Source organism: Scyliorhinus torazame, chromosome 19, assembly GCF_047496885.1.
Source record: "Scyliorhinus torazame isolate Kashiwa2021f chromosome 19, sScyTor2.1, whole genome shotgun sequence".
NCBI lineage: Eukaryota > Metazoa > Chordata > Chondrichthyes > Carcharhiniformes > Scyliorhinidae > Scyliorhinus > Scyliorhinus torazame.
This window is the reverse complement of record NC_092725.1, coordinates 133,026,859-133,040,009: the sequence shown is the minus strand read 5'-3', so window position 1 is coordinate 133,040,009 and position 13,151 is coordinate 133,026,859. Positions and strand designations below refer to the sequence as shown.

The following is a 13,151-nucleotide window of genomic DNA, read 5'->3' as shown; positions in this document are numbered from 1 at the left end:
TTGTTCTGCATTACAAGCCAGCTGTTTAGCCCACTGTGCTAAACCAGCCCCTAGCTGCCCTGATGTAGGCATCTCCCACTCCACAGCCTCATCCTTCCAGTGCTGATATTTAGCCAGTGTCAGGTGGGGTGGTTGCCATGCAGGAAACCTGAAAAGCAAACACTGTCGGGGTTGATTGAGATGGTGTATCCCATTCAAATGCCTGATCGAGAGGCCTGGCATTGGGAAAAGGGGGGTCCATTGAAAGCCAAACCGCTCCCCCCCCCCCCCCCCGCCCCCTCCCAGCTGCTTGCTGACCCCACTCCTGTGATCCGCATTGCGCCAACCCCATCCTGCCGTCGTTCACCAGTGATCTCGGTCCCTCGCTGATTCTGGGCCTCGGCGATGATGGGCCTCAGTTATTCTGGCCTTCCCTAGTGAAGCTGCATCTCGACGCACAGCAGCCAGCTTCTGATTGACCAGCAGCCCTTGTGGGGTAGGGTGTCCACCTCCAAGATCCAGCTAGCCACGGAAGTGTCCGAGAGGCACTGAATCTGACGGGGAGGAGGTGATGCAGGGCTGCCACCACCTTCCTAGCCAGCGGATCAGGCCCCTGTCACCTGCGTTAAATGCTGCCGTACGATTGACTTCAGTGTCACCGGGTGAGAGACGGAACATTACTCAAGGTTCGTGTTCCTAATGAGGGCAGGATCAAAGAACAAAGAAAAGTACAGCACAGGAACAGGCCCTTCGGCCCTCCAAGCCCGTGCCGACTATGCTGCCCGACTAAACTACAATCTTCTACACTTCTGGAGTCCGTATCCCTCTATTCCCATCCTATTCATGTATTTGTCAAGATGCCCCTTAAACGTCACTATCGTTCCTGCTTCCACCACCTCCTCATGCAGCGAGTCCCAGGTACCCACAACCCTCTGTGTAAAAGACTTGCCTCGTACATCTCCTCTAAACCTTGCCCCTCGCATCTTAAACCTATGCCCCCTACCAATTGACCCCTCTACCCTGGGGAAAAGCCTCTGACTATCCACTCTGTCTATGCCCCTCATAATTTTGTAGACCTCTATCAGGTCGCCCCTCAACCTCCGTCGTTCCAGTGAGAACAAACCGAGTTTATTCAACCGCTCCTCATAGTTAATGCCCTCCATACCAGGCAACATCCTGGTAAATCTCTTCTGCACCCTCTCTAAAGCCTCCACATCCTTCTGGTAGTGTGGCGACCAGAATTGAATATTATACTCCAAGTGTGGCCTAACTAAGGTTCTATACAGTTGCAACATGACTTGCCAATTCTTATACTCAAAAATCAGGATCGTATTTTTAAAAAAAATCTATTTATTAAAGTTTTTTAACACAATTTTTCTCCCTTACAAACAATAATCCCCCCCCCCCCCCCCCCCCCCCCGTAACAAAATAACGAGAAATCGCGCAGAGCAAGATATATACATGGGAAAATGATATATTTACATGGCCTTGTACACTGGCTCTCTCCCATACGTACCAGTTTCCCCAACCCTTCATGTTATCTCTTGCTCATCCACCCTCCCGGGCTACTAGGGACGTAAAGGCCAGAATGCCGGCCTCTTTCGCCTCCTGCACTCCCGGCTCGTCCACTACTCCAAATATTGCTAGCCCCCAGCTTGGCTTGACCCGGACTTTCATCACCTGAGATATTGCTCCCGCCACTCCTCTCCAGAACCCCTCCAGTGCCGGGCATGACCAAAACATATGGACATGGTTCGCCGGGCTCCCTGAGCACCTTCCACATCTGTCCTCTACCCCAAAGAACCTGTTCAACCTCGCCCCCGTCTGGTGAGCTCTGTGAACCACCTTAAATTGTATCAGGCTGAGCCTGGCACATGAGGAGGAGGAATTAACCCTACCTAGGGCATCCGCCCACAGATCTTCCTCGATCTCCTCCCCCAGCTCCTCCTCCCATTTACCCTTCAACTCTTCTACCAGCGCTTCCCCTTCTTCTTTCATCTCCTGGTGTATTTCCGACACCTTGCCCTCCCCGACCCATACACCCGAGATCACTCTGTCTTGAATTTCTTGTGCCGGGAGCAACAGGAATTCCCTCACCTGTCGCCTCACAAAAGCCCTCACCTGCATATATCTAAAGGCATTTCCCGGGGGTAACTCAAACTTCTCCTCCAGTGCCCCTAGGCTCGCAAACGTTCCGTCAATGAACAGGTCCCCCATTCTTCTGATCCCCGCCCGATGCCAGCTCTGGAACCCCCCGTCCATCTTCCCCGGGACAAACCGATGGTTACCCCTGATCGGGGACCACACCGATGCTCCCATTGCACCCCTGTGCTGTCTCCACTGGCCCCAGATCCTTAACGTTGCCGCCACCACCGGCCTCGTGGTATAATTTGTCGGCGAGAGCGGCAGTGGTGCCGTCACCAACGCCCCTAGGCTCGTTCCTTTACAGGACGCCATCTCCATCCTCTTCCATGCCGCCCCCTCTCCCTCCATAACCCACTTGCGGATCATCAACACATTTGCTGCCCAGTAGTAGCTCCCCAGGTTTGGCAGCGCCAACCCGCCTTGGTCCCTACTGCGTTCCAGGAACCCTCTCCTTACCCTCGGGTTTCTTATTCGCCCACACAAACCCCATAATACTCCTACCTACGCTCTTAAAAAAGGCCTTAGTGATCACGATGGGAAGGCACTGAAACACAAACAAAAACCTCAGAAGGACCACCATTTTGACCGACTGCACTCTACCCGCCAGCGAGAGCGGTAACATGTCCCAACTTTTGAAATCCTCCTCTATTTGCTCCACCAACCTCGTCAGATTCAGTTTATGTAGGGCCCCCCAACTCCTGGCTATCTGGATCCGCAGATACCGAAAGCTCCCCTCCGCCCTCTTCAGCGGTAGGTCCCCTATCCCTCTTTCTTGGTCCCCCGCCTGTAATACAAAGAGCTCACTCTTCCCTACATTGAGCTTATAGCCCGAAAACTCCCCAAACTCCCTCAGAGTTTGCATGACCTCCACCATCCCCTCCATTGGATCCGCCACGTACAGCAACAGGTCATCCGCATATAGCGACACCCGATGATCTTCTCCCCCTCGGACCACCCCCCTCCATTTATTAGACTCCCTCAATGACATGGCCAATGGCTCGATCGCCAATGCGAACAACAGGGGGGGGACAGGGGGCACCCCTGCCTCGTCCCTCGGTACAGTCGAAAGTACTCCGACCTCCGCCGGTTAGGATCGTATTATTAAACAGCCAGCCATCACCAACTCCTAAGTTCCAATGTGAAGAATATTTATTTAGAGGAGGAACCAGATGGCTGCTGCTAACTATGGAACCATTGCATAGCTCAATGGCATCCTTCAGGAGGGGAGCTGGAGAAAATTGGGGGTTAAAGAAGGGGGATGAGGACAAAACTACAATAAGATCACAAAGAATTTAGTACTGACAGCTATCCAGTGGTTTTACCAACAATAAATGATGCCAAGTTTCACTTCTTTTCTTTTTGGTTTGGGGCGTGGGTGATAGAATCCAGGTGTAACCCGTATCTCCCCAGCTCATGGTCGCAAATCAGGAGGAGCCTTACTCACCCTGACGGGGAAGTACTTGAACAGTGGAAGTAGAAGGCAAGTTTTAATTGGAGGAAAAGTGTGCGATCTAAAAAGGTACACTTTTTTATTTCCTTTGAACATGTTGTAGTTTTCGGAAGAAGTGTTTAAAGATCTTATTTTTTTTACAACCTCCCATTTGTTTAAAAGTTTGCGCTGATTAAATCTTTCCATGCTTCAATCGCTCCGCCAGCAAGGATGCTGGAAATCTCAAACAAAAGCAAAAAATGCTGGAAACTCTGATCGACCTGAATCCTATGGGCAGCACGGTAGCATTGTGGACAGCACAATTGCTTCACAGCTCCAGGGTCCCCGGTTCGATTCCAGTTTGGGTCACTGTCTGTGCAGAGTCTGCACATCCTCCCCGTGTCTGCGTGGGTTTCCTCTGGGTGCTCCGGTTTCCTCCCACAGTCCAAAGATGTGCAGGTTAGGTGGTTTGGCCATGATAAATTGCCCTTAGTGCCCAAAATTGCCCTTAGCGTTGGATTATGGGGATAGGGTGGAGGTGTTGACCTTGGGTAGGGTGCTCTTTCCAAGAGCCGGTGCAGTCTCGACGGGCCGAATGGCCTCCTTCTGCACAGTAAATTCTATGAAACTCCTTACCTTCGTCTCTCTCTCTCCGTAGTTTCTGGCCAAGAGGCGCTGCGTGTTTCCAGCACTTTCTGTTTTTATTACAGCTGCCACTTGTTGCATTCACAGGATTGTTAGATGATGATGTGTCAACGCAGCTATTCTGCTGAGCTGTAAATGGCCAAATAGGGATGCAGACTTGAGGACCCGGGCGCTGTTGGAAGGCAGAGCAGGCTGCACACAGCTTTCTCTGAACACCCAGCATAGCTTGCGGCCACTCGAATCCACTGACAGAGAATGGGAAGGTGCAGCGTCTGTCAGCTCAACTGCCCCACCTACTGTTCCAGCAGAGAACTGTCACCATTTACCAAATAATTGCTATTGAAGAGCTGTTGGCTCAGTTCATTATTTTATGATTGGCCTTACAGAGTCTTCCTGAGGGAGGGTATTGTGTAATAATATCTTTTGCGGCAAAAAAAAAGTAGCACTTTGCGTTTTCCTCCTCCATTGAAGTATCGGAGATTATTTTATGAGGTTTACGTTATGTGTCTTAATTTGTTAATCAGAACACTTGCAATGTCACAGGATTATGTCTGAACTCCACCCAGTTCTAATGGTGTTGTAATTGTGACAATATTGTCTTCCATTCCTATATTTGAAGCGTTATAAGAAATGCCCATTCTGTTTAAAACCCTATCAGCAACATTCTGAACATGAACATAGAACATACAGTGCAGAAGGAGGCCATTCGGCCCATCGAGTCTGCACCGACCCACTTAAGTCCTCACTTCCACCCTATCCCCATAACCCAATAACCCCTCCTAACCTTTTTGGTCACTAAGGGCAATTTAGCATGGCCAATCCACCTAACCTGCACATCTTTGGACTGTGGGAGGAAACCGGAGCACCCGGAGGAAACCCACGCAGACACGGGGGAATGTGCAGACTCTGCACAGACAGTGACCCAGCGGGAATCGAACCTGGGATCCTGGCGCTGTGAAGCCACAGTGCTATCCACTTGTGCTACCGTGCTGCCCATTCTGATGCTTTGCAAATGTCAGGTTCATGGTGAAAGGTTTACTCCTGAATTCCAGTCAATGGAGATTGTTTGATCATTAGTTTGTATCCATTCTTAGTATTTATTTGCACTGACTCTTCCCAATTTAGAAAGACTATTTTATCCTGAGCATTGCCATTATTATTAAACTCCATTGGTTAGGATCATAGAATCTACGGCATGGAGACAGGCTCCTCGGTCCAAACTGGTCCATGCCAACCAAAAAGCCCATCAAAGCTAACCCCATTTGCCTGCATATGGCCCATATCCGTCTGAACCTTTCCTTTCCATGTATCTGACCAAATGCCTTTTAAATGTTGTCAATATCCCTGCTTCAACCACTCCCGCGACACGGTAGCACAAGTGGCTAGCACTGTTGCTTCACAGCTCCAGGGTCCCAGGTTCGATTCCCCGCTGGGTCACTGTCTGTGCAGAATCTGCACGTCCTCCCCGTGTCTGCGTGGGTTTCCTCCGGGTGCTCCGGTCTCCTCCCCCAGTCCAAAGATGTGCCGGTTAGGTGGATTGGCCACGCTAAATTGCCCTCGGGTGTCCGAGAGGTTCGGTGGGGTTACTGGGGTATGGGGATAGGGTGGATGTGTGGGCTTCTGTCAGGTGCTCCTTACAAGATACGGGGCAGACTCGATGGGGCGAATAGCCTCCTGCTGCACTGTAAATTCTATTATTCCTCCGGCAGCTCATTCTACATACCCTCTGTGGAAATAGAGAAGGAAATGTGCCACCATTTCAGTTAAATAGATTGTTGTGTGTTATACCCAGAATTTTCCTTTCTTGCCTTTTAATCCTTCATCAATATGGTGCTTTTTTTTTAACTGTTCAGTCTCACAAGCAGCCATTTGCCTCTGCTCCTGAAGCAATATTGTATCTGCTTCTACGTGCTTCCTGGGGAACCAAGTCTTCCTGGGGTGCGTTTGCTTCCAGTACCTCAGTCAAGTGCCATTCGTCGACACTCAAGGGTTTTGCACCACAGCCACGGGCCCTTCAGTCCATCGTGTCTGTGCTAGCCACCAAGCACCAGTCCATTCTAATCCCATGTTCCAGCACTCGGTCTGTAGCCTTGTGTGTTACAGCATATCCAGGTGCTCAACTAAACGCTTCTTGAATGTTGTGAGGGTTCCCGCCTCTTGCCACACTTTCAGGCAGCGAGTTCCAGATTCCCAGCACCTTCTGGAAAAAGATTTTCCTCCAGTACCCCTAAATGTCCTGCCCTTGACTTGAAGTCTATGCCCCCCCCCCCCTAGTTATTGACCCCCTCTACTAAAAGCATGAGCCTTGGCAGCAAGTGTCTGCAGGTTCATGAGCAGCAGAGCCCCCCCCCCCCCCCCCCACAATGTTTCTCAGTTTCACTCTCAACTCTTCTTCTGCCGTTATTGATGGTACATCTCTCTCTGCCTCTTTCCTCTCTCTATCTCTCTCTCTGCCTCTTTCTCTCTCTCTCTCTCTTATTGTTATCCCCCCCCGCCCCCCCCCTCCCCCCCAGCTGAGCCCAATTCCATTCTCACTTTAATATCCATTCAATCCTGATGTTCACAAGTGTACAATTTCCAGCAGGAGTCAGTAACTATTTATCAAAGCAGCAGTCTCTCGATCTCTTTCTCTCTCTCTCTCTCTCTGCCTCTTTTTCTCTCTCTCTCTCTCTCTCGATCTCTTTCTCTCTCTCACTCTCCCTCTTTTTCACTCTCTGCCTCTTTTTCTCTCTCTCTCTCGATCTCTTTCTCTCTCTCGCTCTCCCTCTTTTTCTCTCTCTGCTTCTTTTTCTCTCTCCCTACCTCTTTCTCCCTCTCTCTGCCTCTTTTTTTCTCTCTCTCTCTCTGTGCCTCTTTTTCTCTCTCTCTGCCTCTTTTTCTCTCTCTCTCTCTGCCTCTTTTTCTCTCTCTCGATCTCTTTCTCTCTCTCGCTCTCCCTCTTTTTCTCTCTCTCTGCCTCTTTTTCTCTCTCTCTCTCCCTACCTCTTTCTCCCTCTCGCTGCCTCTTTTTCTCTCTCTCTCTCTCTCTGCCTCTTTTTCTCTCTCTCTCTCTCTGCCTCTTGTTCTCTCTCTCGTTCTCTGCCTCTTTTTCTCTAGCTCTGCCTCTTTTTCTCTCTCTCTCTCTGCCTTTTTTTCTCTCTCTCTGCCTCTTTTTCTCTCTCTCTCTGCCTCTTTTTCTCTCGCTCTGCATCTTTTTCTCTCTCTCTGCCTCTTTTTCTCTCTCTCTCTCTCTGCCTCTTTTTCTCTCTCTCTCTCTCTCTCTGCCTCTTTTTCTCTCTCTCTCTCTGCTTCTTTCTCTCCCTCTGCCTCTTTTTCTCTCTCTCTCTCTCTGCCTCTTTCTGTCTGTCTCTCTCTCTCTCTGCCTCTCTTTCTCTCTCTCTCTGTGGTAAACCACTGTATTGTACTATACCCGCTGTAGGTAACATGCCTGGGCCTGCCCCTGCTGGCTCTGCCTGTGGCTCCTCCCCTCGGGCTCAGGTATAAAGGTGGCCAACCTCCAGCCCTGCCTTCAGTCTGGGGCCGGCTGCCAGCAGGTATTTTTAAGGTAATTAAAGCCACAGTTTCACTCTCAACTCATCTTCTGTCATTATTGATGGTACATCACCCTCTCTGCCTCTTTTTCTCTCTCTCGCTCTCTGCCTCTTTCCTCTCTCTCTCTCTCTCTCTGCCTCTTTCTCTCTCTCTCTCTCTCTTATTGTTACTCACCTCCCCAGCTCGGAATCGGTGTGGTCAATGCGTCACCCAAACCATTTCCACAACAAAGGCCCGATAACTTTACACAGCCCAGTGGTCTGTGAAGTTTGTGGTTCAGTGAACAGAACATCGCCCCTTAAGCCAAGCTTTCCCGTCCTGCTCTCTCTTTTTAAAAAATCATTATGTTTTCTTTCCAGCATCTCCGAAACGAGGATCGAGTGTACCACTCCTGCCCACACCTCTCTGATGTCACACTCTGTGGTTTTAAAAATAGACTCCGCAGTACGCGAGGTCAAAAATTCTTTCACGTATGTGGAAAACCCATCCATCCGCAATATTTATCCAGTCTGGTCGTTTAGCAGGTGAGACAGATTCCATTGTAATCTGTGTCTCTTTTCAAGAGCTGGGCACCGGGAGCTCACTGTTTCTTTGCTTCATTTGCAGTGGGGGCAGCACGGTTACAGTGAAAGGAACTAACTTGAATTTCGTGCAGTCCCCTCAGATGGTGATCACAGTGCACCAAATACCCAAGGCCTTGCATGTGGTAAGTCTTCCAAATACCCTTTGCCGTGACTTGACCTTGTACACTGTGGCCATTCGGCCCCTCACACCTCCTCTGCCATTTAATTAGATGTGTACCTAAACTTCTTTTTCCTGCCTTGGCTCCGCCTCCCCTCGTACCATTATCACTGTCCACCTCGACAGCCTCAGTCTGGAAGGTACCATTTATCTGCTGCCTTCTTGGGGGGGGGGGGGCACCTGATTCCGACTAACCTTTGGGCGAAAGGCGTGTGCCCTGGAAGGGTGGCCCGGAGTATCGCCCCCAAGGTGGCAGCGCAGAGTTGGGAAATCCCCCGGCTCGACGCACTCGCTTGAGGAAAACATTGCCCTGAGTGGGGGGAGGGGGGACCTTAATTCCGGGAGGGGTGCGGGCTGGGGGGCAGGACGGAATCAGGCCCACCCCCCCCCCTCAAACGCACAACATAGAACATAGAACATTACAGCACAGGACAGGCCCTTCGGCCCTTGATGTTGCGCCGACCTGTGAAACCACTAAAGCCCATCTACACTATTCCCTTATCGTCCATATGTCTATCCAATGACCATTTGAATGTCCATAGTGTTGGCGAGTCCACTACTGTTGCAGGCAGGACATTCCACGCCCTTACTACTCTCTGAGTAAAGAACCTACCTCTGACATCTGTCCTATATCTATCTCCCCTCAATTTAAAGCTATGTCCTCTCGTGCTAGACATCACCATCCGAGGAAAAAGGCTCTCACTGTCCACCCTATCCAATCCTCTGATCATCTTGTATGCCTCAATTAAGTCACCTCTTAACGGTGATGATCACGGCGGTTTTCATGAATCTTTCATGTGCTGGGATGGGAGAGCGGGGATGGAGTTGGGGGTTTATCATCCCCATGAAAGACCTTTGGACCTTATCCCCGAACATTCAGTCTCAGGCTTCTCTACGAAGGCCAACGACAGTGGGCTGGGATCACTGATGCAGGCTGAATGTGTCATGGTTGCTGCCAGGAAAATAAACATCCATGTTCTTGACATGATCGCCCACCCAACTGCATGTGAATGGACTTGCGCACCTTGTGGTACCTCGCCCCTTTGTCCTGGGGGAACCCACAGAGCTATGTGTGTGTAGGCGATAGTGTCCTGATAACCTGGCAAAGCCACCAGTCCTTTCATCTTGAGTGGTGGTACCCTCTGCATTTTGGGGTAGATGGTCTCGGTGACACCCCCCACCCACACCCCTCCTCCTCACAGATGCTCCAATAAACAACATACTGAAATATGTTGGCGCTGTCTGGTGCTCCTGCTTCGGCGGACCTGGACGGACAAACATTTACGGTGATGGTGACCTTCAAGGCAATGGCAGGCCAGTTCCCACCTTAATGCGAGGCTCCAAGTTGGATTGTAGAACCCGAGTCTCCTCAGTCACTGGTCGCGAGCCGGGGGGATTGGCCAACTCTACGCAGTCACCTCGGGAACGGAAATCCAGGCCGACATTTCAGATCGCGCACCTTTCGCACAAAGGTTGGTCGGAATCAGGTGTGGGTCGTAAATGCCAGCTCTCACAACCGTAGCCCATTACTGACACAGACTCAGCCTGAACTGAAATAAGCCAAAAGTGTCTGACCTGGTAAGTTATTGTCTGGTCCCTGAAGTAACGTCAATGCTTGGCACTCCTGGCCAGTCGAACGCATGTTCTTTGCTGAGTGAGAGTCAAATGCGTTGGGCAGGATTTTCCAGCCGTTCCCACTGGTGGGTTTTTCCAGACCCGTCGACAGTGCCCCCCCCCCCCCCCCCACCAACCCCAGCAGGAGAGGTGAACAACGGGAAGTCCCATTGACAGAGCGGTGGCACATTGAGCGGCATAGTGGTTAGCACTACGGCCTCATGGCGCCAGGGACCCGGGTTCAATTCCCGGTTGTCTGTGCGGAGAGTCTGCACGTTCTCCCCGTGTCAGCGTGGGTTTCCTCCGGGTGATCCGGTTTCCTCCCACAGTCCAAAGATGTGCAGACTAGGTGGATTGGCCAAGCTAAATTGCCCCTTAAGAGTCCGACAAAGATGTGTAGGTTAGATTAAAGGGTTAATGGGATAGGGCAGGGGAGTGAGGTTGGGTGAAGTGCTCTTTTGGAGGGTCGGTGCAGACTCAATGGGCCGAATGGCCTCCTTCTGCACTGTAGGGTTTCTGTGACAGGGGCCGGACCAGAGGATTCCCAGTGGTGAGCTACCGCGAAACATGCTACAGGGGTGGATGGGGGGGGGGGGGGGGGGGGGGGGGGTGCGCGGCGTGCAGAGCGGGAAATACCGCCCATTGAATGTGCCGGCACGATGGAAGTTTGGTGGGGGGGGGGGGGTGCGCGGCGTGCAGAGCGGGAAATACCACCCATTGAATGTGCCGGCACGATGCAAGTTTGCAAATATAACATTAAATCAACAGCGGCTCTGCAGCCTCTGCTGCCTGCTGGGGGCGTCCAGGCGATTGCCCTCCCCAGCAGGGGGTGCCACATGCACACTGCCAGAAGCTGCTGGAGGTGCAACTCCACCCGTTTGAATAGCCTCCACGTTCTGTCACACTGGTTTCACCATTATGGATCTGAATTGAGCTAAAGACTCAAGTGACAGATTTAACGAGCCCTTCACAGTTTCACTGTACAGGCTGCATTTACTTAGGCATCAGGGGTTTCATTTTTTAAGACAGGCGTGTGTTACGGACAGCATCAAGCAGGTTGCTGAACACTTTCAGCAAGGATCTGTCTGGAATATCATCGATCAACAAGTTCAAAGTTAACCGGCTGGAAATGATATAAAATTATGAGGTTCATGGATGGGGTGGACAGGAAGGTACATTTCCCCTTAGTTGGAGAGATCAACCAGGGAACGTAGATTTAAGGTGAGGGGAATGAGGTTTAGACGGGATGTGAGGGAAACCTTTTCACCCAGAGTGGGGTGGGAGTCCGGAACTCGCTGCCTGAAAGGGAGGTGGAGGCAGAGACCCTCACAACAGCATTTACAGTGCAGAAGGAGGCCATTCGGCCCACCAAGTCTGCACCGACCCACTTAAGCCCTCACTTCCACCCTATCCCCGTAACCCAATAATCTTTCCGAACCTTTTTGGACACTAAGGGCAATTTGGCATGACCAATCCACCTCACCTGCACGTCTTTGGACTGTGGGAGGAAACCGGAGCACCCGGAGGAAACCCACGCACACACGGGGAGGATGTGCAGACTCCGCACAGACAGTGACCCAAGCTGGAATCGAACCTGGGACTCTGGTGCTGTGAAGCCACAGTGCTAATCACTTGTGCTACCGTGCTAAGAAGTATTTAGATAAGCACCTGAAATGCCACAGCGTCCAAGGCTTTAGGCTGAGTGCTGGGAAATGGGATTGAATAGTTAGGTGCTTGATGGTCAGTACGGATGCAATGGGCCGATGGGCCACTTACCGTGCTGTAAAATTCTATGACTCTTCAAAAACATTTGCTCAGCTGAGTATGAGTCAGCGGTTCACAATCACGGCCGAGGTGCTCAACCTCTGGATGTGGGGGAGTATTAGGAAAGGATTTGAAAGCCAGTTTACCTTGCCATCTGCAGGTCCGGCAGTGGGTGAGCGAGGGGGGTCGTCCAACCTGACTGCCCCTCTACCGCGGCCGAATGTCTCTGGAGAGGGAGCACACGGTGTCCAGCGGCTCCGTCGAAATGGGCACCGTGGGGGACTAGGGTGTCTTATCGACCCCCGTTAATCGCGTTTTGATTTTTATGTTTTAAGTTTCAATTGTGATTTGTTTTAAGGCAGTGTCCCTTTAAGGGGTTGCCCCTTTAATTTGCCCCTTAGTTTGTTTGATTGCTTACCTGGTTGTTTGATTTAAACCTCGGAGTTGAGTAGTGAGTGCTTTTTGATTAGTCACCCGATTCCCACCCCCTCATTTCCCAGTGCCATAGAAAGCTGTCTGGCATGTGGACAAGATGGGAAGCACAGGTGTTGAGTGATCAGGTACGTGGACCACATTAGCATGCGCGTTAGACAAAAGGATTAGGACTGTTGGCAGCGAAGTTGATAACTGCTACAGTACAGGTGGGGAAAGTGATAGATTGGGGAGCATTCGGGTTGAGCCAGCCACTGGCTGGGCAGGGTACAGGAGATGGCAGAGGGCCCTACCCCCAGGAGGCAGCACCATGAAGAGTCCAAACGCTGGTGAGAGAGCACCGCACTCGCCCAGCTGACCTGCAGATGTTCAAGTGACGTGGTCGATGAAGCCGATGATTCTCAAGGGAGGCCATCATCAACCTAGGTGCCATGCTGAAGCATGAGCTGCAACCAGTTGGGTTTGGTGGGCACCCAATGCCAAGAGACCGTGGCTCTTGACTTCAACACATTTAGATATTTACAGGGATTCGCTGGAGACATGTGTGGGACATCCCACGCAGTAGCCCACTGCTGCATCAAGGAGGTGACCAACGCCTTAATCAAGAGGTTCAGCAAATATTTGTGCTAGCAAACCAACCCGAGCCACCAGGTGGAGAATTCCATCGGCCTCAGGACCGTCACTGGATTACACCCGGGTGCAGGTGCCATCGATTGCAGGCACATGGTCATCACATTTCCCACGGACCTTCATCAAAAGAGAGGGGCTTCCATTCCACCAACATTCAACTGTTCTCCAACCGCTGAAAGAATGTTCGACAGGATCTCTACGAGCAGTTACGCCATTTCAACATTCCCAGCTGCCACCCCGC

General features: G+C 51.3%; 1 protein-coding gene across 1 annotated transcript in view; it reads left to right on the top strand.

Annotated features, from left to right (window-relative positions):
* The window catches only part of met (MET proto-oncogene, receptor tyrosine kinase), a 210,761-nt gene that overhangs the window by 132,041 nt on the left and 65,569 nt on the right, over positions 1–13,151 (top strand). Inside the window, exons 8-10 of the mRNA XM_072485264.1 lie at positions 3,507–3,643; positions 8,089–8,253; positions 8,336–8,435. Coding sequence (XP_072341365.1) covers positions 3,507–3,643; positions 8,089–8,253; positions 8,336–8,435 — 402 coding nt within the window. The remainder of the gene's footprint in view (positions 1–3,506; positions 3,644–8,088; positions 8,254–8,335; positions 8,436–13,151) is intronic.